At 43.9% G+C, this 26,397-nt stretch overlaps 1 protein-coding gene across 3 annotated transcripts in view; it reads right to left on the minus strand.

The window, feature by feature from the left end:
- Positions 1-5,579: 5,579 nt before the first annotated feature.
- Positions 5,580-26,397, minus strand: part of HIVEP2 (HIVEP zinc finger 2) — a 420,117-nt gene continuing 399,299 nt past the window's right edge. For all 3 annotated transcript variants that reach the window (XM_069235113.1, XM_069235111.1, XM_069235114.1), the window contains 3 exons: positions 19,709-19,810; positions 17,599-18,497; positions 5,580-7,640 (listed from right to left, as the gene is read on the minus strand). In XM_069235113.1, coding sequence (XP_069091214.1) covers positions 6,813-7,640; positions 17,599-18,497; positions 19,709-19,810 — 1,829 coding nt within the window. In that variant the 3' untranslated portion in view covers positions 5,580-6,812. The remainder of the gene's footprint in view (positions 7,641-17,598; positions 18,498-19,708; positions 19,811-26,397) is intronic.

Consider the following 26,397-nt stretch of genomic DNA (forward strand, 5'->3'; position numbering starts at 1 on the left):
AGGCCACCAGCAATTTAATAGTTTGATTAGTCATTCCTCCCTACACCCAGGTCAGGAAACCAAATGGCATGTCATGACTTCCATTGACCTTCGCAAGCGTTTCCTCTGCTTTCACCCTGCTTAGGCATAGTTCAATGCCTTTTGGGACCTACCACACACACGTTATATTTTCTTCAAAAAGTGGGACAGATGGACTTGTTGTTCATCTACAGTGAGATCATATTCCAGTCGGCATATGTCTGCCCTCACCTTCAATGCGGCACAGGGTTTCAATCAGCCTTCCAACAGTTGCATGGGTTAGACTTGTTTGTCTGTGTTTCAAGGTAAGGTCAATTGGTTAACCAACACCACCACAGACCGACTCATGGCGTGAGCCTCCCTGCCTTCAGCGTGACAGTCGGGTGCATTGAAAACCCAGTCCTGACTTGGAAGTGGTTAGGGATTTTCATCTCACAGGAGAGCCAGGATTTCCATCAATGGACCCGTACAAGTGGGTCTTGGCTACTTTGGGGCACCAAGAGTTGCTGTTTGAAGTCCAAGGCCTAGGCCCCTGGCTATTGGAGCCATGGCCTGTTAGAACTTTACATCCTTGGCCTACCAGAGCTCCTACTGGGAGCGGGTGAGAGCTTTTTGTCATGCCAGACCACCATCCTGGGCTCTTTGGGACAACAAAGGCCTTCAATTGTGGCCCAAAATCAGTGGCCAGTTCCCCAGGCCTGCTGTAGCTCTCAGTAAGGAACCGATTCAGAGCTTTTCACCCTTCAAAACAGGGGAGTCTGCATCATGCTCTCAGGAGCACCAATCTGAGTACTTTCAGAGGTCTTGGCTGCTGGTGGAAGTTCTACCTAAGAGACTGCGTCATGCAAACTTCTGGAGCTTTCAGTCTCCCATCTGCAGAGCAGTTCACCCCAGAGGTGTCCAGCACTCCCTGCGTGCCTTATCAATTCCAAAGTCACCCTTATTGCATCCTGTTAACTGCAGGAAGTATCTGGTGAGTCCGGGAGACCCTCTAAGTGCACCTACAGCAATCAGGTGGAAGGAAGCTAGGCTTTCTTATAGTCTGTGCAGCTTGGATGGTGAAAGGGAAAGTTTGAACTATGTATCTGGCCTTTTCGTACGCTGGCTGGGCTAAAGCTTCACAAGAGCCCTCACTGAGATTTCCAGAGCAGCACAGCTATCTGGCTATACTGTTCATTTTGTTTGGCGTGCACCCTAATGACTTACCTTAAAGTCAGGACACCAGGTTGTGCTATGTATTGTAATGGATAATGGGTGCACCTTACTACTTTTACTCAGGAGGCAGGCTAACAAGGAGGGCAGGCAGGCGACTGGTGCAAGTTATGGTGCCATGCCCCAATGACCAATTGGAACTCTACCTTGGGGGGCTGGTAAAATATTTTTGTCAGAGGTTCCTAGGAGCCCCAGCAAGGCTTTCGGAAGCCTGCAATTCTGGCCTAGGGTCCATAGGCCAAAAGACTGGACCTGAAACCATGGTCCCTGACAGCAGACATGGCTTTCCAAGCCTCTGACTAGCACCTAGTTAGAGCCTTCCTCCATCTTGGTCCTGGAATGCGTTGGTGAGCTTGTGGAAACCAGACCTGGGCTCCTTGTGATATCATGAGTAGGAAGATGGAGCCTTCCTTAGGGTAACTGAAGGGACCCTTCCCCTCAACAGCAAGTCCAAGAAGGAGCCCGCACCAATGGATGTGGTTTTGTCTGGCAGAGTCAACCATTCTCTTGCTATCACTGTGATGTCACCTACACCATCTTACTATGGGAACCAAATGTGGTCTGACTCCTCTTCCCTCCCTAAAACTATACTAAATCTGTTACCTTACAGGACCTACCTTGCTGAAGTATGGTTAAATGAATAGTCTCAGCTCACTCATTTGCCTACTATGGTGGTCTTCTGCAGGAGAGGTGCTGTAAGGGTTCATAAGCTCCCTCGAGCACAATATCTCCCCCTTCCCAGCATAGCCTGCTTTGGGAAAGCACAACATATTCAGTGGACTGCCACAGTATAACTCGCAAGCCCAAGGGTGAGCAGTGGGCAACCTCACTTGGCCCATTTGTTAGGAAGTGTAAAAGCCATTGCAGGCAGAGCCCCCTCCCACCAGCCATGCACATCTATTGATAAATAAATATAAATATACTGGAAGGCACCATCCGACCTGTGACTATGCAGGCCTCGCAAAGTGTTTCCATGGCAGTAAGTCCCATGGGATACCCTGGTTGAGGCAATTTGTAGACTAACTGGGCTAGTGGAGGTCTTGGTTAGGCACCCAACAAGCCACGGGGCCGGATCTAAGTTCAGGTCCACAGTGGATGTCTGCCCTGGGACCCTCGCATGCCCTAAGAATTTTGAGCCATGTTGGGGCAGTTTATGAGCAGGTGCATGCAGACAGTTCATCTCAGCCTTCCTAGTCCCAGATTGGCTCAGGGCAAGCCCCGAAAGGCTGGGTGTGATATACCCGACTTTAAAGCTTGACTTAAAAATACATGCGTACCAACTCTGCTACGTAAGCTGCAGTTTTCCAGAAAAAAAGTGCCCTTACTAGGTTAAACAGATCAAAAGTTACTGAAAACAGGGCAACATATGCTGTTGCACTGTGGAAGGTTCTTCGCAAAAGGTTGACTGGTCACTATTCTGTTGCTCATTTCTGTATTTGGGTGTGAAAGTGGTATTAATGAGGGGAAATCTTTGCTCAGAAAGTGTTAACGTGTAAAAATAATGAGGTGATATTAACACAAGAATGTGCTCCATCACACCACATAATTCGCCTTTTCTCGCCCCATAATTTACTCTCTCTACAGTATTATTTGGTCCTACCTTGTTGCATAATTTAAGTGGCTCTGCTTATAATAAACTAATTTGTCTCTACTATCACGGTACAAACCATGCTTCCTTGATGAGGATTTTGGAATGCATAATACATTTAGGACTGAGAGGAGGGCATCCGAATGATACCTGCGAGCCACTGCCACCTGATAATAAGTTCTTTTTTGTGGATGGTAGGCAGGGTCTCATTTCAGCGTATGTGACTGTACAACAGGAAGTAGCGTAGCCCTGGGCCAAGAGATGACTCACATAAAGCCGGTGTGGGAGGACAAAGCGCGAGGCCAAGACGCAGCACATGCAGTCGTAACCCACCCACGAGGTGTGCTAGGAAGCTGACGCGCTAGTCACACAGAGGTCCGGGTCAACCTTCTGGCAAAAGCACGCTCTGAAGCGGAAGTGCGCCTGCGTTCTGTGTTTTTTTCTTTGCTTTAGAACAAACCGACCAGCAGATAGCAGCCAATCTGCTGTAAACCCGTGCCAGTCAGAACTGAAATGAGATCACTTTAACAAACGGCAGAATGTACCCAGAACAGGTTTCACAACAAAATCTGCACTTTATTTTCTAATGAAGCATTCCACCCACTCTCTCATTTTTTCGTGGTGTTTTGTTTTATTGTGCATGAGAATGCTGTCAGTACACCCAGGTTAAGGAATGTGATATTTTGTAATTTTCTTGCTGGAGAAGCCATTTTACGCTGTACTTTCACCACTGTATGACTGGTCTCCACACCTTACTGTACAGCATTGAACAGTGACTGACTTGTCAGAGGGAGGAAGCTCCATATCACCACAAACTCACCTTTGACTGGAAGAAAACACCACCCAATTACAGTCCTATTTCTTTATAGGGATATTGGAAGGCTAAAATCTGATCAATAAACCTGTATCCAAAACCATTGCTTTAATGTACACTGGATTGTCAATCCTTTATTTTAAACAGTAATGAGGTAGGCATTTAAAATCAAAATAATAAGTGCCGAAATCATGAGTTGCTGTGTTTAAAATAAAAATGGCTGGTTTCTATGTTCCATAATTAAAATATTAGCATTAGACTCAAGGGAACAATGGCTTGTACAGCTGGCAACTTTGTGTGCATTTTTCCTCTTTATCCACCTTTAATCTGTACACAGGCCAGTGCACTTTCGGAGGAGTTTTGACTGGTCCCTCCCTCTATGTGATAACAAAAAAATCATATGTTTAACTTTTCTAAGCTAACATAACGCTTGTCATCAGTGCTTTAAATGGACCGGTACTGTCCGGTACGGAGTACCGGCACCTTTTTATTTTGAGAGGGAGAGTACCTGCACTTCTCAAGAAACACGTAATGCTTTTAATTGGAGAGTACCGGCACTTTTCAGAAACAAGCAGGTACTCAGGTACAGAGTACTGCACTTCTGTTTTTCCATTTCAAGCACTGGTCGTCCCTAATCTGTGTCAAAAAATGACATAAACAGATTGCACAATAATCTTCTAAACAGGCATAACCAGCATCAAAAATGAAGTTAAAATTTGCTCTAGCTCTGGCATTAAGTTCGAAGTCAAGCCTCAATTCAGAGCACTTTTGTACTATTGCAAGCAACCTGCAACATCTCCAGCTTTATGAAACCTCAAAAATGAATGTTAGAGGAATAGATGGGCAGGAAAAACACCCTCCCTTGACCAGTATAATCCCATGGTCTCATAAGTACGGCTGGCAACTCATAACAGTACTCCAGTGCACATCTAAACTTTCTTAGAACTATTTTGAAATCAGTGGCTTCCTTTGCATACGTTTCTCCCAGAAACAAATGTTATCTACGGGACGTACTAGCAGAGGTGACGAACCACACAGTTGCTTTCTGAGGTGATGATTCCGAGTAGAGTTGTTTCTCAACATGGCTGAGCCCGAAAATACTTGTGCTGGTGGTGAGCAGGTCCTCTTGATGAGACGCTGGAAACGTGGGATTTTTAGATGCCTTGCTGCCAGTGTAAAACAAAATAAACGAATTCTGTAAAAAAACATAGACGCAAGCAGAGTCGCCATAATACACAGAAGGGCAGGATCTTGGCAGAGATGCTTTTTCATGTCTCATTATTTTTCAGGGCTCCACATATTTGACCATAAATCGATACATTTGTAAACAATAGTGCCATGTTTATTACTGTTGAATCGGCTAACATGGGTAACATCCCTGGGGGCAGCAGATGCTTGTAGGTGCCATGTTCACCTTTTCCCACAAAGAACGTTTTGATTGAATATGACCTTTTGATTTAACAAAAATGTGGTATACATTGGCTTTCAGCCACCTCTCTTTATCCATTAGTCTGTTGTGTCATTCCCATGCAGCATACAGCATGAAGCAATAGGTCAGCCCACTTCAGCCATTGGCTAATTTCACTGACCACAATCTGGGTTTTCACAAGAATCTACACACAAAATAGTTCCCATCACAGCCAGGGGCTACTATGATAATGTCTGATTTTCTAAAGAAAAAAATGTTAAGCTTTTTATCATTTTTAGTTACATTTGTAAGGGCCTAGCAGTACCCCCAGCAATACGTTTTACAAAATGGAAGACTAAACGAGGCAAACATTGACAAAAGCAGATAGCTAATAGCCAAAGCCAAATATACTGGCGTTGCCAATACTTGTTTAACATAGTAACAGCAGTTTTGTGCTACGTTCAATCCCCCATGAGTTTTTTGACTTGCACATTACCAGAGGAAAAATATAACCTTCATAAACACACTGTACGCCTTGATTCACATAACTGAATGTTTATTTCTGTTTAAAGAACACTCCTTAATGTGTTGTAATTCAATATACAAACTTGGTTTCACAGAATTATAATTCACTAAATAGAACAAAGGTAACCCAGATCTATACAGTCAGCTGTGCTCTGTCACCTGGTTGTTTTCAAGATACTCCAGTACTGGTCTGTGGTGACTCTTTGTAGTCTTAGCATGACATAAAGTTGTACCAGTGATGTATGTGTACTTATGTTCATAGGGGGAACACGGCGGGATGGAATGTCTTCCCATGTTTGCAATTGCGCATATCGATCCAACATGTTCACATAAGACCAAATACTTCTTTCTTTATATATTGAGGGCTGCCTCATGACAACTTTGGGAGGGAAAACTCACAATAGCACATTGTTTTTTTACTTTTAATGCTTCACTGTACTATCAGTTTAAAAACGACGATCAGCACTGCCAATCCAGCAAACAAGAGACAAAGAAATTACAAGTTTTAAGAACGGACGGATATATCCTTAACCTTTTCTGCCTAGAGCATAAGTGCAGGATAAGATGAGATAACTCTGGTTTAAATATCTTGTTTACAATATACATTTGTTGTTCTAATTACGCAACAGTAAACCCCATGCTCCACACAGAAAAGTCATCCACAACATTGAGGAAAATAAATGTACAATTTATGAAACAAGGTAAATAAATATTAGTATTACAGAATCGTAGCTGTACATAAAAGCTGTTCAGTTTTAATCATATAAAAATATGTTTTTTAGTGCAACCTCACATATATTTGATGCTATTTCGCTTTACATCATTTAGACCCAAAGTGTCCAAAAAAGGAAAAGAAATTACAATACAAAGCAGATACACAAATTCTAAAATATGTACAGTACAAGTTACTGCTAGAAATGCTTATCAGAATATAAGCAAAGGAAAGGAAAAGGCACAAATATTTGTACAGTTTCAAAGTACCAGACCCATTAAGTCCATCTGAAATGTCATTTTGGTCAGGCTCAGGGTGACTTGCATGAATTTCTTTTGAGATAACAAAAGTATACATATGGATATATATATATATTTTTGTTGTATTAAAATGTTTAAAAGTAGGACTGTCCTCCAAGCGAGGCCTCGGTCCACTGGCAAAATATTGTAACTCAGATCAGACATGCTATAAACCTCAATTTCTTCTATCGCTAGAAAAAAGTACATTTGTCTTGAAGTCAACACGCTTCTCTGAATCAATGAGGGTTGCCCCTTTCTCCTAGCGCATCTTGCCCTTCATGCGGGTCTGTCCTTGATTCTTTCATTCCATGAAAACCTACCTGTTTAATATCCGAGCTCTTGGCATGAAATGAGGAGGGAGCTATCAACGTCCGAGGCGTGCCAAAGCCTTCCCTCACACTCTGTGAGTCCAGGTGGGAGGCCGTAGCACTAGCAGGCGGTTGGCAAGGCTCGGATCTGCTAAGGTTCCGAATGTCTAGCAGTGAGCTTTCCAATGTTTTTGAGTGTGGCTCGGAAGGCCTCCCTAGCGGATTTGCCCCGAGAAAACCAGCTTCCTCAGGGGCAATTCTAAGGCCGGCTATGGCTTTTGTACAAGTGTGAACGTTTTCCTCCTGCTCTCTTGCTACAGGTTTTGAAGAGTCTTCTGAAGAAGCCTGCCTGAGAGACAGCAGCAGAGACGACGATGAACCTGACGAGTTGTCGCGAGATAAGCTGTGGGATGAGGTGAGTTTTTCGTTGTGTTTGGAAACTGCATTCCTTTCTTTGGAGCAAATATCTGGGATTATGTTTTTGTTCTCGTCTGAACCCTTCATCTGCAGGGGATTGGGTGGATGAGGGCGTAAACCAGAGAGAGCTTCAGGCCCCGAGTGAACCATCTGGATTCCGCCAACTGGAATCATGGGGAAGGGTGCTCGCACCTGAATTTGGGAGTGCAGAGGGAGGTGCCTGAAGACATAGTCGCTGTGACCTTCAAGGAACTGGTTGGATTCTTGCTGTACCGGGAGGTCTTCTCTGTTGCCATAAAGACTATGGTAAGGAATTTGGGGTAATCCTTTTTCCAAACTCTGAAATAAGAAACAAAAGAGTTTTCTTTTACTAAATATGTTACACAGGCACCCAAATCCAGACTGCATCAAAACCTCTTTATATGTAAGCCTGCATCACAGCATTAAGGAACCCTGATTACAAAACTGAAAGGATGAATCTAACGCCAGTTTGCCCTACTCTTGTTTACTATGTCTATTTGATGACTTTGTTTAACAGCGGGCGGTATCCACTGCACACCAAAACCACCATCATAACTGGCACAAATCTGCACTCTAGGTGAACAGCTCAGGAGCGAGGCCAGTGACTAGATGAACATGCAGTCAATCATCTCCAGAGATAATTCTCTGAACACTGCCAAACAATACCAACAACAATGCAACTTCAAGCAAGCTTCATCTGTCACTTTTCACAAGCATTAATTTGTACAAGCACCTACAGATGATCCAGCTTACAATGAGCGATGCGCACAGTAAAATCTCATTCGCTTGGATCTCGCAATTGTAGCCAATTAAAAACTTATTTGGCTGAAATCTTACATTCTTTGATCTGTTCTACGGAAGCAGATCACTTAACTTAATCCTAAATAGTGCATTTGGCCTTAATTCTACAATAATGTGTAAAAAATGAAGAAACAATGCTGGTACACAAAAGTGGTATAGGAAAGAGCACCCCTAGTGTTGTTGATGAGGCAATGTAAACTCATGATTCATGACCAATGTCTGCACGCTTCCCACATACTATCTATCATTTGTGCTTCCCAGAAAAGTGTACCGTAAGTGTTCTACATGTTCATATAGAGCACTCTACAAACCTTGGATGAATGGATATTGGACCATCATCTAAATGGTTTTGACCTTAACTTATGCGTTCACAGTATTTAAAAAAAATATTTAGCGCACTGTATAATTTTCAAAAAGACGGGCAAGACCTTGTCCTCAAGACTACTGATATTTTGCTTTCCTCTGAAATGCTGATAGACCTTTTTCCTTTGGCCTAGAATAGCGTTACTTTCCATGTAGCACAGGCACTTACTTGTCTATTGCTCCGTCACTCTTTATTCTAAGCATATATGTGATGGGCACATTCATGGCAGCAGAAGAATAATGTTCCTTGGCAAAGTAGCAAACCATGGAATAGGGAAACGTTTCACAAGTCGTGCTGTGCTAAACATAAAAAAATACTCCAACATCAATCCTGTTATTAAAAAAAAAATTGAAAAACATTGTGTAGGAGCAATTTGTTTTTCTGGTCAAGCATACGCTGTGTAAACTAGTGTGTGAGAGGAGATACTGAAACGGCTGAAGCCTCACAGAATATTAGAACTGTAGGCAAGCCAGCTGATGAACAAACCAACCCACCCTATGGCCAGATGATGGCTTGTGGAATGGTTCTTTTTTTCATAATGTGGTTTTCCAATTTTAGTTTCACAAAATACATGCAATTTCTTTGGGGGTCCAGCAGCCAATCTTGCTCAAAACGCTAAGATTTTCAATGAATTATACAACTAGATTGGGACACACATAGTAACTTAGTATTGCTTCGTATCAGACTTCTGCTGTTTCTAAACACTGTAAATAACACATGATTTACTTTTAACCAATTTATTGAGTTGAAGAAACGGTGGAAAACTGGGTTCGAACTTGTCGCATGCAGATCACCTCATGCTTCAGCTGCAAACCCTTAGCTCACTAATCCATCCTGGCACTTAATAACTTGTTAGCTCAGTGAGTGGTCCTGGCAATTACATAAGAGATAAAGTGCCCACTGCTGTACATTATAAAGATATTACAAGTCACTGAGGAGTTCCATAACCATATAGAGGAATGAGGCCGAAGTACGAGTTCCTTTATAAGGTTATGGATCTCCGTGGTGACTTGCAATATCCTTGTCATGTACGCCAGGGCATACTTTATCCCATATAATACATGGTGACGCCATCACCTTTCCCACAAACCACTTAAAACCTTGGTGCGTAGCTCTTTCATATGAAAAAGTAAGCATGCCTGCGAGCATGAAAAATAAAAATAAAACCTCCAGTGCAAAATTAAATACAGCAAAAATATGTTAGGTACTTGTTGCAAACAGATTTTAGAAACAGTTCAGTACAAGTCAGTTTAAAAAATAAAGCTGCAGTATCTAGGAATGTGTAGAAACGGGCAGAAAGATTATAGCTTTTCTCTAAGAGGCGCAAAAAATAAACCTATTCTCTCTGCTTGTCATGTAAGCTTTTAAAATAGAGCAGAAATAAAAGCAACGTTCTGTATGTTGCTTTAAACAGCTGCTTTAATTATGCTCTATGACATGACCTATATTTCACCTCAGCTACTGGCTCCGGCAGTAGGCATTTTGACATCAGAATTCAACTGTAATAAACTTATAATAGTCGAGTTCTGACTTATTTTCTTTACAATCGGCGACTTCGTGCCTCATACGTCCGCGATTATTCATAAAATTAGTGACTGCAGTTTACACAGGGATTACTTCATCCCATGTATTATAAACTCATTATTGTGAAACTAGACTTCACGCCTGCTATTAAGCAGGTAGCAATAGGTAACTGACCTGATGGTGCATCGTTGCATGTATTTGTGTGCATTTCTTTATCCTGTCTACACTTGCCTGACACCTGCACACAACTGCTATGTCAATGTCACAGCACCTTAACAGGAGCACATATCTGGCCCTCAAACTTAAAGGATACACATCATCCTGCACCTGCCAACCACGTATGCAAACTCCTCGAATCCATCAGAATAGAAAACCGAGCTACAGTGCCTCATCAGTGGCAGGTCGTGCTCCACAAAAGACAATAAATGTGACAATCTTCTATCTTGTAGAGGTTCAGGGCCATCACAAGGGGCAGAAGCAGAACTATTTATCCTAGGCCCACTCTTGTCAGGGCCCCTCTTCCTCTGCAAAATGTCTTTATACTCATGTCTGCATAATCCTTTATAGATGTAAATTCCAGGTTTAATGATGCCCAACAGGAAGGAAGAACTGACAATTTCAGGCAGACTCCCAACTGTCCTTGCTCATTGCCTAATCGCAAATTCCATGACGTCATAACAATGTTTCAACAAAGGAGTGCATGACCTACACAGACTCTAGTCACCACTCAAGGTCTTATCACAAAAGCAGCATTAGTTTGCTTTTGTTATATAATCTATATAAGGCAGTGAACCTGAGCTGCCACTTAATGTCATAAAATCAAAGGCATTTGAGACTTGAACCCCACAAAAGCTCTGACAAATTTGTAGACCTTCAATACCTGCTTTAAAGTGAGGATAAACAAAACATTTTGAAGAAAACGCTGTGATTGTGGGAGGGGCACAGAAAATCTTTACAGGTTCTATAAGCACCCCAAGTGAAGCACTATTATTATCTTTATCACTGCTTAATTTGTGCTGATGGCTGCAGGTGGTGGCCACCAGCACTGAGTTTGGGAACTTGGACTTATTTTTCATCATTTGCCTTTGGCCCACCGCTAGAAAGCAGTGGCAGCTGGCAGTTTTAGGAGGGAGGGGGGTGGGCGGGAAACACACTCACACTTATTCTTTCACACACACGCAGGCATGCACGCACATCCATTAACAACACTCATCAACATTCAAACATGCACGCACGCACCAAACATTCATTTTAAAAGATCTCACACACACAAACATACACACTTACCTTCAGCCTCGGAGGTCCCAGGAGGGTTGGGACTGATGTCTTCACTCACTGGCTGACTGACCTTAGGGAATGAGGGAAGGCAGCAGTTCCAACTTCATCACTGCTGACCCCAACCCACTCTGTGACGAGGTGTCACTGATTGACACTCGCCCTGGGCGCTTCAGGGCTTAAACTTGAAGCGCCCAGGTCAAAGTCAATGGGTGAAGCTTCCCTCGTCATTAGGGGGAGGGCCTCAAGGCACCCTTGCTGAGCCGAGGAGGTCACACCAACAGGAGCTGTGACATCTTCAGTCGAGCAAAGTTCAGCAAATCGTGCATGTCTGCTCCTGGCTGCCTGACCTGAACATGAAGAGTGTTTGTTCAGCCTGACCGGCACTCTTTATGAGGGGCAAAAGGTGGGGGTGTGTGGCCCCTCCGCTCTAAAGGACGGGCCGCGCCTGCTAGAAAGAGAAAGGCAGAAAGGGAGAAGAAAGGAAGAAGGGAGGAAGAAAGGTAGAAAAGGAAAGAAAGGAGGGAGAGATAGAGAGGAAAATAATGACAAAAGCAAAAAGCGGGGTGAAAAAGAGCATGCAGGAGTGAGACAAGAGGAAGTAAGTGTGAGGTGGTGGAAGAGGCATTTGGTGAGTGAAGTCTATGCAGACTTATTATTGGGTACTCTGGCCTTCGCCTATGCAAGCCTTAGACTTTGGGCCCTTGCATTTTTTCTTTTACAAATTGACACTGCTCTTCACCTGTCAAGCAACAAGAGATCAGACACTTGGCATTAAATGGTGACCCTGAAAAGTGGATTATTTTTTCCCGTGACCAACCCTCATACGTACTTTTAATGAGAAGCAACTGATCTGCAGCAACATTGCTATTTGTAGCTGTCCACAAAACCTTGCCAGACTATACCTGTTTTGAGGCACAGTTTTGCAGTTATCATGCCCTAAAGGTGACTAAGACTAAAGAAAGACAAAATCTCAATGCAAAAGAGTAACTAATGCTATCATACATTACATATGTTGAGTGCACCCCTCACTTCAAATACGTGACTTTTAAACAATGTACTCTATGTCCTTTTCTAAACATTCTTACAAAACTATCTGAATTCTCAGCTGTGTGAAAAAAGAGGATGGTGCTGCCCAGACTGTTTCCGAGAGGTTCCTCTATTACGAGTAGAAAAGCAGTGTACTGGAGAGAAATACCACAAACCTGCAGAAAAGGCTACTGCTCATTACTGCTGCATGAGGAAGCTAATGAACCTAGTGCTTCCTCTGTTTCAAGTTTTGTCATTTGCTGTTAGGTGCAAGGGGCTGGACTGCCTATGACATCCTGCGGCAGCGGGCAAGAGGATGCAGGACTCTGGCCACATGTTTCACACACCCTACCTACGGTGAAGGCTTCCAAACCTGACTTACTTATACAATGGACCCCTGGATAAATTGATCGAGCTGGGCTGGTCAGAGCCCTGTTACCTAAAAGAAGTTGGCGATGCCCAGACAGAATCAATTTAAATAGGTTCTAGGACAGTGGTTCTTAACCTTTTGACTTTCGAGGACCCTTACTTAATAATGATTGGAATCCAGAGAAGACCTTCACTGAATCATTATTGGAATATGCACATCCCTTTCTAGTCAATACTGGACACCAGGGTCCCCGGCCTAAGAAATGTTGATGATTTGAACCACAAACAAATTCGCAAAAATATAGAAGCATTGATCAAACACATACACACATGATTAAGTATTTTATTTAATTCATAAACAAATAAAAAAAAATATGGGAAGGTTGGGGCTTTTCTAAATTCAATTGAGGCCACCTATCATCCATGCTGCATTCTGTTTAGTGAACTTGTACTGCTCCCACAAATCAATCCGAGGAAGTCAACTTAATTTTTAGTGTCAAATTTAAAATGTCTTCGCATTTACTGAACGTTTTAAAATGTTCAGTTTTACAATTTGCTTCTTTATTTGAATGCACTTTAATAATCAGTTAATATCATTGATTTTTACGCAGTTTGCAGACACGACTAGGCGTTGCAGGCCCGTTGTGGTCAGCAGACCACAAGGTTCTAGGATCTGTTCCAGAAAGGTCACCCAGTAATGCTATTTGTTGGGAAAATGCCCCCCTTGTAATAAAGCTGACACTTCTAGTACCTCTGTCATAGACATTACCCATCACCAAGCATCATGTTAGTCGAGGGCTGGCTCTACGTCGAGGTCTCGAACAGACACTGGTCTCCCATCCAGTTGGCCTGCTCTTTTCAACCTTGTCTTGCTAGCGCTTGAGAGATTTTAGACTAATGCATGAGGGTGAGAGGTATAAAGGAACAACCGGACACCATTAGGGCAGGACTGGAACTAAAACCAGCACTGGCAGGGAATGCAAGTTACAAATTGCGGAAGGCATTACTGGAATGGGGTCAAGGCTCTGAAAGCATCCTCCTCCAAAGCCTGCAGCCCACAGTGGAAATGCCAGAGCAGCAAGTCCGGCCATAACAAAAGCCAGGGTTGGCTGGCTGATATACCTATATAAATAATAGAGCTTCAGGAAGCATAGATAAGACTTGTCAAAATTTGACCGAGATTGTTTTCAAGCCTCATTTTTACACACAGGCTGATAAAATTATAGTACATCAAGGAAATGTGTAAGTTAATGATACTATTAATTAAATTCAAGAAGTGGTGTGTTACTATCTATGGCTATTTGCTGTTTATGCTACCCTAGGGTAACAAAGTACATGGACATTACTGTAATGCTACTAGATTATTCCACTACGGGTGATGAAAGAGCAGCGGGGAAAGAGGGTGCAGACACTGAACTTTTAACACAGGCTATTGCCCAAACAAAGTGAGGAATGCCATTGTCCCTTTGGTGGCCCTATACTGATAACAAGTCTTGTCTACGCTTCAATGTAAATATCTGTGCTACATTGGCAACATGAATGTATGTACGTAATTATATGTTTATGCCAACAGGATTGCTCCAGTAGACACACCCTTATTCCTGAGAATACACATTCACCTTCAGGTGAGGGATTCAAATCCCGGCAAGATCCACTAGCTATCCATCATTCTAGATGTTGGTAAGTTAAGTGTCATTAAATTGGGTAATAGTTATGAAGCGGTTTATAAAACATGTTATTACTATAGAATGCTAACTCGGTTAAGGTGAAGAGGAAGGCTGAGGAGCACACCTGAGGAAAGGGTGGAAGGTTGAGTCAGATTTGCCGTAGTGGGACAGAGACGGCAATATCAACCCAATGGGATCCTAAGTCGGAAGAACCTATGATTTGTTGATAAAGTTCGAGAAGCTATCCTTCAATTTTTTTAAGGTGAAGCCATACTCTGTGTGTCTTATTTTCAAAAGGATCATTGCCAAGAACTCTGCAATGACGCAACTACAAGGTTTGGCCAATGCAATCCCAATTGCACTATACTAGCTTTGACATGCCTTTGTCCACCATTGTTCTGTGATTGACGCCAACTCTGCCGCTTAAGTCTCTTTCCTAATACACGAGTATTTTTACATATAAAAGCCTTACCAAAAAACTCTAGAGCTGTGCAAGATCTGCAGACGGACTTGATGGAAAACACTTGTTTTTTCTGCATATTTGAGGTTTTCCAGCTGCAGCTTGTAACATTAGCCATAAACCACATCCGCAGAGGAATTTAGTTCTGGTGCTACTATTTTTGCAAATGCGGATTCATTTATATGAAGACATTACAATTGAGCATGAGCGCCCATTATAACATCAATAGACTAGTACTTGGCCCCTCCATGTACTTATTTCATAATCGCTTCAATAGAGCCATTAAACTAGTAAGTACAGGGTTTCAACAAATCCAGTCTAAAGACATCAGGCCTTTTATTGGTTAACTTTCCTTTGATAAAAGGCCTTGCTTCATGCAGTCTAACGGAAACTCTTGTAGTCATGAGACCTATTTAAGCCAGCTTTTCGCTTTACTATGCTAGTTAGGCCTTAGAGGTGCAAAAGCCTGTAAATTCATAGAGAAGGCCGAGTCAGAATTGAATCTGGGGTCTGCCTGACCCAAAGAGACAAAGTATTAGTAAGTGCAAGGAAAGCATATCCATCTTTGCAAAGATTCTTGTTCGGGTACATCCCGGGTACATCCTCAGGCCAATTAAGAGAAGAGTAGTAGGAAATCCCCCACCATGGAAGAGTCTTTCTGTTGCCAGAGTTTCAACTAGCCATGTTTTTGTACAGCTGAGGTGAGAACTGTGATCTCACCTTTCCTGTCCGCAATAATCATCTGCATGACCCATGCACTGCACAAACTAGTAAAAATCTTCCTTTCCACAGTTGGTCCAACAATCCCCAAAAGCACTACAGCACAGGGAAGATCCTTTAAAAGAAGTGACTTGTTTGGTGGATGTTGGTCATTTATCAGGCTAACATATCTCCTTTTACCCTTCAGCAGCAGATAACCCATATATAATCACGCCCCATCTCTTTAACTGATCATGACAGGGTCAACAGGCAGAGACTTAACGAAGTACTCACTGCGTTCAAGTCACAATATTAAGGGGGAAACAGTTACCTTTAAATACACATTACAGTTCACACCTCTGAGGGATTATTTCCTCAACATCTCTTTGTTGTTATCGATTTCCTCAGCTGCAGTCAGTATAAGCATGGTGATGCTACGATGCATCAATTTAGCACTTCCAAGGGGCCTTTCCGAGAGAAAGGAGTACCAGCCAGCCTGGGTCCAACAAGGTGGTCCTTCTCTCTTTCACTTTTGACCTGTGCCTGGGCACCGACTTAAGAGTGGTTGCAATGTATAAAGTAGGTCAACCTGAGAAAAGAGGGTTTTGGTGGGACGCACTGGTAGTCCTTCCTTTCTTTCTACGTACATAGGTGTTGTTTTTATATCACTCATGTATTCTCCTATTAGGACTGGGAGGGAGGTAGGCTGGCCTAAAGTACTGAAAATCTTGAAAATACGTTAGTGGGGGCAAAAGCCTTGGGAGAAGGGAATGTGTACGGATTTTCAACATTCTAAGGAAAATACAATGTCAGCTCTTAGGCTGCTCCCTTTAAATATAGGTTAAATCCATTTTCAGGTAATCTGCAGTAATGTAAGGTCACTCATAGGTATCACTCTAGGGCTGCTACCTTACATAAGCTCATGGGCATGCTGGCCCTGCATGTGAGGGAACTAGTGGAGTTGTAGTCGGCATAGTCTTATTCTGGAGGTGGTGATGCTGTAGGGAAAACCTAAGCGTGAGACTTCCACATCAACAGGACCTGCATTGAGGATGCAAGGTGGTGGTTTGTGTGTTGCAGTAACATGGTAGGCAGACTCTTTATTCCATAAGTGGGTGCTGAAGGATGCATTTGCAGTGTTGCCAGCTCTGAGTACAGGAACGGGAGGACATATCAGGGTATATCAGGATGCCAGATGTTACAACTTTCTATTGTGATCTTGTGGGCCCAAATTAAAATGGTATCACTCCTGGAAAGTCTTTAAGCCAAGCAGGGTACATGACTGGCAGAGGCGCTTTAGAGGAGTGTCTGGGAGCAGAGATCAGTATTAGAAGATGAGGTGGCAGAAGGCATCTGCAGTGTGTAGTACAAGATTTGGGCTGAAATGCCACTGGGAAGTACTGGGAATGACTTTGTGCAGTTCTCCTATGTTTGGATTAAACGACTGAAGTTGCTGTTGAGGTATCAATGTGAGCTCTAGGTTGATGGTGAATATGACACTAGTACTGGCTTTGAGAGATATCAGGAATCTAGGTTGATGGTGAACATGGCACTGGTACTGACATCGAGGGACTTAAGGAATTCCTCTGGTCTCTGGCAGTCCGTCAGAATCACTGACACACCTTCCTGTACCTAGAAAGTGTCATACGCCCATATTGTAATAGGAGCGCCACTCTGAGCCACGGGATGAGAGAATCTCTTCCAGGAGCATCCTGCCTATTTGCCATTTTTTGAGTATGTCAGTGTCGAAATCCCCCATGCAATACCAGCGGCATTGTTCTAAATGCAATCTGCTCTATCTGATGATAATAATCTTGGATGTAGCATGTCCTTTAGTAGATATCTAGCGCTCACTAGATAAGAGTTGTCTGCCATAGTGAACTTGGCATATTTTTGGTCAAGACTTGAGTACATACCTGTCTTAGATGACTCTATTCTGCCCCTACAGGAAGCAACGACTACCCCTTTGTTATTTGATAGAGGGAGATTCACAATGTCTCCCTTAAGATAACAAGCATCATTGCACATCCCCGAATTTTAACATCTGTGACTAGGCAACCTACTCAAAAATCATCATTGTGTACTTACCACAGTTCCAAGGATTCCTAAATCAGGCTGGAAATGGTGACCAACAGGCAGGCTTGGATTATGGTACAACCCACTTCTGGGTGATGCTGTTCTACCAGTAGACATATATCTCCTTTCTCTTCTTGGTGACAGATCATGTCGACCAGTTATGTCTTTCCCTGGTGACATTGGCCTCAGTGGTGACAAATGGCGCCTGGGGGAGACATCCCTCCTGGGAGACAATTCTCTCCGAAGAGCAGCTTCTTTTCTGGGTGATAGATGCCTCATGGGTGAAACATCTCTCCTTGGTGATAAATGTCTCCTGGGTGACAAGTCCCCACTTGGCATTAAGTACCTCTTTGGCGAATTTTCTCTGCATGGTGAAGAGTCGTATCCAGGGGAGGACTGTCGGCTCGAACAGGAGAAATCCCTGGGAGACGAGCTGGTTTCAGAGAAATGCATGTACTCCTCATCCATTGAACTTGGTATGTCTAACCTGTCTTTGTCATGCTCTAGGTTAGTATATTTGGCATGCAAATACCTCTGATATTCCATAATTTGCGAATCCATGTGTGAATCTGCTGGTGTAAGGAGTGGAGTCACTTGAATACTTGGCAATGTTGACAGATAGCTCATCAAAGAGGAATGTCCCATTGGGCTCTCAGAAGAAGTCCTTTGAGACAAAGCAGCTGTCACAGGCAGAGAAGGGAACCTGGGTGGCTGGGGGCTTGTGCTCCTCGATCTGGTGCTTGGAGTTGAGTCTCCTTGATGCTCATCAAATTCATCATCATCATCATCCTCATCATCATTGTCATCACCGTCATCGCCATCAGAGTCCTCGGCATCTGAAAACTGATGATCCATCGAAATGCTTCGCATGCTGCTCTTTTCGGAATCCTTCTGCATATCTTCAATGTTTTCTGAAATACATATGTATAATTCAGAGGTGAATAAATGGAAACTGGAGAGAAAATAACACAAAAACACAAGTGAAGCATTTAGCCTTTTACCATTGCCAATCATGATCTTATGGGCCAAAAGGAATAAGTAGGACTTCCACTACTCGACGACTTTGGTACTATACCACCACTAATATAAAGCTCATTTGCAACCCTGAAGTATTTCTATGAATTCCCTTAGGAGCAACTTTATTCCTAGCACTCAAGTTCTCTCTCTCCACTGTCGCTACTGGCCAACCAGTTCCAGAGTCTGTTTACCAATCAAGTCCCCATTCTTTTTCATCTTTTAACGTAGATACTATCAAAGAATGTCATAAGTGCTCACGAGCAAATTACATATTTAGGGGTCTTGAATTTATCCAGATGAGCACTTTTTTAGTGACTTCCCGCATTTAAATACTAAAAATTGTGGCTTTGTCTACTGCTAGTTACAACCTGTTGCTCTTTCTTATTGAAAAGGAACAGGATTTTTCAGACACTTCAAGGTATGTGTAATGTGCTTGATTCATGAAGCAATCGGTGCTTCATAAGGTTCACTGTAAATATGTTGGCAAAGGAAAATCCTAATCCTTACTCACAGAATTAGAATTTTACCCACAGAAATTTAGGGTGGGGATTTACAGGTATTCCCAGGAGGTCCTGTCTGTAAAAGATGTGAGTTTTTGGGTGCCCACACCCCTGTTGCCAGTTGCTCTCCAAACTGGGATAGCTTACAAACGTATTCATGCCACTGGCGGGGAGCTGTTTCCAGGGATCGACAGGAAGGTAATACGACCATATTTTTATAGTTCCTCCAAGAGGAAAATATTTTTACCATGGTGAAACAAGTGACATGTTAATGCCAGCTGAATCAGATTTCCGTATGCTGAGTTTTCCAGCCTCAGTGGATAAATTTGAAGCATTTGAGCACTTTCGGCAAACTGACCAGTACTTGTGGAATTCTTTGAGAATTCCTTCGGGAATTCTATATTCATTATTATCAGATGATCTGAAGTGATCACCCCCCCGTTCACGGGCCTTTCTGTCATGCACGTTTCAGCTTCAGGGACACAAACACATCAACTGCCCACAAATCCCCCTCTATGCCACTTGTTTCTTTGAAGTGCCACGGGGGTGTGTATACACAATACCAAAAGAGCACGGGTCTGCAAAACTTAGGGTGGGTGACCTACCTGCTTCCTCAGCGTCTGTATCATCGATGGACGTCATCGCCACCCCCAGCTCTAGGCACTTCTTCATGTGTGCCTTCGACTTCATGTGCTTTGTTAGATTCCCTGTGGAAAGGCAGAGATAAAGCGATTAGCAGGCAGTATCACTCGAAATGTTACAAATCTCTCTTTTTTGTTCTCTAACATTCCGTGAGAGATGACAATTTAAAGGAACGGCAATTCCACTATTTCTATGGCCTTTTGGAGAGAAGGGATTAACTCGGGGCTGTTTTTATTTTCCTACAAGTTGATACATTGAGGCATATTATCTCAATACGTTTTTCTCCTAAGGCCCTGACTATGCCTAGGGGGTGTGTAGATTCCAATCCCCATTTAGAGCTCTGAGTTGGGTGATAATTATTACACCCTGACTTTTTTCCTGGTAAAACCTGGTGCAGTTAGTCAAGAAAAGAGTTCCTGTAAAAAGGCAAGACGTGCGTATTCCCGCGTGATTAATACCAAATCCACGTGTTATGCCTTATTTCCTGGACCAAAATATGAAACAGCTATCACAACCAGTATTGACCTCACTCCTGGGTATTGTATTTTACGAGGAGTGGTAAATACCACCCCTCCATTAACATTCTAAGAGACAGGACCATAACGGGCTAGGCAACAGTACTCTCCAGCCCAACATTAACCTTTTCAGGAAATAATGCGGAAATGGCTGCTTCAGTATTACTATTGCTATTCTGTATTACAATTGGTAGCCACCTACTACCAAAAAATCCCTCCCCCAGCAACATAAGTCTGTCAGAGAAGCTAGATAGATTTCAGGAAATTAGCAGGAGGTGTCTATTACTGTCAATTTGGGGAAATATTAAACTTCTCTGGAAAGTGAACACTCAGGAGCAATCAGGGATTTGTTCCTTTATGGACCATTTCCTGCAAGTTCTTCCTGAGGGTTTTTGTTTCATCAACATGCAGTGATTACATAGCTTTGGCCCTTAAACATAGCAAAATAAACTGACAGTGAGTGAAGATTGGTTGTGTAACTCAGAAGCAAAAGCTGAAGTGTGAATTGTCCAACACAAACCTGTTAGCTTTCTGCTTAAAACGTGGTATATCGAAGTTGAGGGGTAACACGACACTTAACCAGACTTAGGTCACATAAAATCTAAATCAAACAAGCAATTTAAACATCTTTGGGTAATACACGACTTCAAAGGGAAATGTAAAAACGGTTACTTTTCAAAACCTTTAATGATTTGAAGAACCAACAGGAAAATGATCGAAAGGCATTTTTATTAACATAAAGAGGGAACTCATTTAAATAAAACAAGCATTGGCAAAACCAATTTGTCTTGCCTAAGCCAGAGCTATTGGCTTAGTCAATATTTTTTAGCTATGCTGGACAGAAGCATGGTTGTTGTGCGGCATGGCTGAAAGTTAGAAAGAAAAACAATATGGTGCTGCTGCGCTGGCCGTACCGCAGTGTTCTTTTGCTAGTGGGAAGGGAGAGGCAAACAACAACGCACGAAGGGGTGGAAGGGACTTTGGCAAGCAACAATAGGGAGGGATGGGGGCTAGTAGCAACAATGAGGAGGAGCTGGATGGGATGGGCGAGCTGCAGCAATATGGGAGGCAGGGGGAAGGACAGGGCAAGAAGCAGCAACCTGGGAAGGGAAAGCAAGCAACAATGCACGAGATGGGCGAGAGCAAGCAAGGAGCAACACGGGGGATTGAGATACAGGGCAAGCAACAACGCAGGAGGGTTTTGGGAGGGGGGAAGTAACAACAGCAAGGGAGGAGGGTTTAAGGACGGAGTAAGCAACAAAGCAGGAAGTTATGGCAGTTACGGGGGCGAACAGCAATGCAGGAAGGAGTAGGAGTGACAGAGGCAAGCAACAACAATGCCAGAGGGGCGGGGAGTGATGGGGCAAGCAATAACAACAAAGGAGTGACAGAGAAATCAACAACAACACCCAGTCATGAGGGACGGAGCATGGGAGGGACTGGACAAGCAACAAAAATGTGGGAGGGGCAGGAGGGACAGGGCAAGAAATAACAACGCAGGACAGAGACTGCAAGCAATATTAATGTAGGAGAGAGTCGAAGGGGGGGTGCAACAACAATGCTGGAAGGACAGGGGAAGCAACAACAACGTGGGAAAGGGCATGAGGGACGGAGCAATATCAACATGGGAGGGGCAAGCAACAACACGCAGCAGGACGGCCTGAAAACACATGCACTCTCACAGAGTGCTGCAGCAAAAAGAAAATAGTAGCTCCAAAAGCACAAGCAGTGGGAGGGCACTGGGCAAGAAAGCAGTATTTGGCCATGCTCCACGGAAGGGATGAACACACAAAGAGGAGGTGAAGACGGTAAAGAGAAGCTAGGAACAATTAGAGTGATGAAGCCAACCTATGATAAACAATGGGCAGGCTCTGAAGGTGGGCTCTAAATCCCCTGTAAGGAAACCAAATGCCTCGAAAGTGACAGTACATTCACTGTCTCAGGGAGACCTAAAACAAGAATAAAGAGAGCACAAGAAAGAAACCAATAAGAAGAAAGCAGATAGACTGAGATAAAATGAAAGAAAGAAAATTGCACGAAGTTGGAAAAAAGAAAGGTATAACAAAGTGAGACGAACAATCAAAATAAGGAAGGAATGGAGGATGGTTGAAGAAATACTGTAAGAAAGGCAGAGAGAGAAAAGAAAGAAGGAGGAATTTTGGGACTTTTCCTCCTAAGATGGGATAGTCTGGAAACAAAGCCCTTCTTTGGAATCAAGGTGGTAATGGTTTATACACTTTGGGGGTCATTCTGACCTTGGCGGACGGCGGAGGCCGTCCGCCAAGGTACCGCCGTCAGAACACCGCACCGCGGTCGAAAGACCGCAGCGGTGATTCTGACATTTGCCCTGGGCTGGCGGGCGGCCGCCAAAAGACCGCCCGCCAGCCCAGGGCAAATCAACCTTCCCACTAGGATGCCGGCTCAGAATTGAGCCGGCGGAGTGGGAAGGTGCGACGGGTGCAGTTGCACCTGTCGCGTATTTCAGTGTCTGCTGGGCAGACACTGAAATACTTTTTGGGGCCCTCTTACGGGGGCCCCTGCCGTGCCCATGCCATTGGCATGGGCACGGCAGGGGCCCCCAGGGGCCCCGCGGCACCCCCTACCGCCATCCTGTTCATGGCGGCTCTCGCCGCCATGAACAGGATGGCGGTAGGGGGTGTCAGAATCCCCATGGCGGCGGAGCGTGCTCCGCCGCCATGGAGGATTCAGACGGGCAGCGGAAAGTCGGCGGTACACCGCCGACTTTCCGTTTCTGGCCGCGGCTGAACCGCCGCGGTCAGAATGCCCAGCGGTGCACCGCCAGCCTGTTGGCGGTGCTACCGCCGACCTCCGCCATGGCGGTAATTACCGCCATGGTCAGAATGACCCCCTTTATGTTGTTTTCAGGAAACTTCTCTGGCACCTACAACAGCCGTATTTTGTAATAATGACCAAAGGATACAATCTTCCCACTGGTTATCTGTAAAAACTAAGGAAACTTTGAAATATCATATAAATGGATGTCACTATTGTTAATAACAAGCCTACCACAATGGCAATATTTTCTGATTTTTTTAACAACAGACCCTATTACTCAGGTCTGTGTTGTTTTGATTTTGTGATCTGCATTCTTACATCATGACCGGGAGCACTGGAATTAAGTGAATCTGCGTCCGTGGGGCTTTCCACACAATTATGCATTTAGCACACTTGAGAAATAATTCACCATCAGATGGATAATGTGCACTTTCGTTCCACATAATAACCCAATCCGGTGACATAATTTGGTCCTCCATTGCCGCACTATTCCAGTTGCCCCGATCATAACTCAATAAATGCAAGAGGATCTCTGGCCTCTACATGCATACACCAGGAATACCAGGTCTAACACATGAACAATACCCAACAAAGACAATGGCTGCAAGTAGGAAAAAACTCGGGCAAAAAGGAGCTAATGGCTCTTTAAAAGAGGAAATGAACGACTCTTCCCGTCTTATTTCACACAGGGACAAGCTGGTCCCAGTGCTTAATTTGTAAATAGAAAAGTGCAGGTGCTCAGAGCTCCCTTCTGAAACACGCGGCTGCTGCAGTTAAATGTGTGAGCACGGAATACGGAGGCAGCATAATCCTGAAGTCATCTAGGGCCTCATTAATCCATTTAAAGCCACTCCCAGCGCTTCAGATCACTCTTGCAGCTTTCTGCTTTCTCCCTTTGTGACGCTTTTTCGTTTTTCCCTTTCTCCGTCTTTCCCATGTGTGTATTTTGCTCGCAGCAAATGCTTGAGGCAGAAGACTAAGCCCCAGTCCTCAAAAATAAGTGCCGGTGCTCAGCACCGGAAACAACAAGCACAAATTAAGCACTGGCTGGTCCCCAGTTTTTATGGAATACCACTCGCTCCACTGGGTTCGCCTTTCCTGCAGCATCCAGCGATTGCCCCTTACGTCCTACTCGACCTTCTGTATTACAACAGCACTTCAGATTTCGTTTTTTTTTATATGCTGCAATGATACATTTGTCAGAAAAAACATTTTGAAAGTGACCCCTTCCAGGCAGACAGGCTGAACAGATGGACGGGGTGAGCGCACCGCTTTCATCGGGTGATGACATAATCATGCACTCAGCTCGCCAGCCGCAGACATGGGCACTTTGGCTGAAACGGCTGCTACCATTATGCGAGGGGCGAGGTGGTGAAGACATAAAAAATGAAACCATTTGTTTCTATAAATGAAAAAAAGGAAGTGCTCTACGATGACACAGCTGCCCATTTTACAGGCAAGCTACCTCTTTTAAGGCAGACTTGCCAGCGGCCTCTTTTCATGGGATGGTCTCCCCCAAGCCCACTACATTTGCCAATAGAAACCCCTTTGAAAAGATTCGTTTGAAAGATGACCTCCCGTGAGAGTTTGCAGGAGTGCCCAGCATTTTGTCACCATAAAACCGTTTAAATTCCTTTATTTGTTGCTACGGTGTTAGGAGCCGACATTTCTCGATCGCCTAGTGCTGCAAAAAGCGCAGCGCCAGTCAAATTCTGAGGATGTGCCCTGCCCGATACTCCCCGTCTTCCCGCGAGATCCTACTGTTCGCACCGCGAGGTCTCGCAAGGTGGAAGACCCCTGCCTGTGCGGCCCGTTTCCGCTCCAAGCAGGCGGAATGTCGCTTCGGCTACGTTATTACAAATAAACACCTTGCTGGAGCTCAGTAGGGAAACATGAGGGGTGGGTACTCTTTTAATGCTTAATTTGTGCGGCGGTTGCCGGTGGTGGGCACCAGCATTCATGTTAGCGATCAGGACTTATTTTTCATCATCGGACATTGACCCAGAACAAGAGAGAGAAAGACAGAAAAGGCAGGACTAAGTAGAAAGAAAAAGTGCGGAAACAGCGACAGAGAGAGAAAGCGCTGGATAAGAGCGAACCTGCGAGAGTCAGATAAAGCAACAGGAAGTGTAGGGTGGGGGAAGAAAGGCAAGTGGTGGAATCAAGAATAGGCAGCCTTGGTATTCGGCAACACCCGCATTCAGCATCAACTGCATCCTAAGAAAAAGGTTGAGCCTCTGCACGTATTTATTTATGCTTGACCAATTACACACTGTATTTCTCCCCTATCTCTCCAAAGGAAGCCATCAAACTGTAAAGCTATTGCCCAAACAAGCAGTGCGCATCAACAACACAGGTATACAGCTTTGGACATAATTTCTTTAACTGACCGTTCTTCTTTCCTACAAGAGGCCCATGGTAGTATTATGTGACAAGGACACAATTGACAAGAGCCAATGATGAGACTTGAGCACCTATTTATTGCCATCGATGATTAATACTGTGGTTTCCAGTATAAAGTCAATTTATCTCTGACTAAGTTATGAAACAAACGCATCTATTCCATCAAATACAATCAACTTTCAGCGGCAAGAGCCTAAAAAAGTCACTCATTTCAATACCCCATAAAAACTTGAAAACAGAATAGCAAAGTAAAAATAAGGGCTCTCCAGATTCAGATGCCAAAGGCCACATATTACTCAATTTTTTTACCATCAAATGTTTAAGGGAAAGAGGACCCATTTTCCTTGCTTGCATTAGAGCGTAAGACAGACTTGCTACATCATTGGTAATGCCCAACACAGCTTTGAAAAGCAGTGTATCTTTAGTGAATGTGATCTCATGTAGGTAGACAGCCCAAACCCAGCAGTTGACCGGACCTGAAGACTTGGGAAGGCGATCAACTGTATATGAACCTGGTAAGAATAATGGGCAATCCACCCTGGATGCACCAGCACGCATCTCTAGGGCAGAAAGCATTTTAGCATTAAGAAATAACATTCTCTTGTATGTTTTGCTTCAGGATTTAATAGCTTCAATTATAAGAAGACCTTAAAAACTAAAAAGGAGCCTAAAGTGGTGAATGCTGCAAGTGTATGGAGGAGGAAGATGGGAGCATGTAGTTGAGATAACACTCTGCAGCAGAATGGTTCAGGACACATGCAGCCTTGCAAGCTGCCACCCCTAACACTGGCGGATGTGGAGGCTGCACAGAGGAGGGAGCTTCATCGCTCTTCCAGGTTTCAGCGAACAAGAACACTCATGGCTTCCTTGCTCGGATGTCTCTGTTCCTGCCTGACTGATGTGCGCAAGCACGAGGTATCGGGTCTCTATCCATAATA

Source organism: Pleurodeles waltl, chromosome 5 (assembly GCF_031143425.1).
Source record: "Pleurodeles waltl isolate 20211129_DDA chromosome 5, aPleWal1.hap1.20221129, whole genome shotgun sequence".
NCBI lineage: Eukaryota > Metazoa > Chordata > Amphibia > Caudata > Salamandridae > Pleurodeles > Pleurodeles waltl.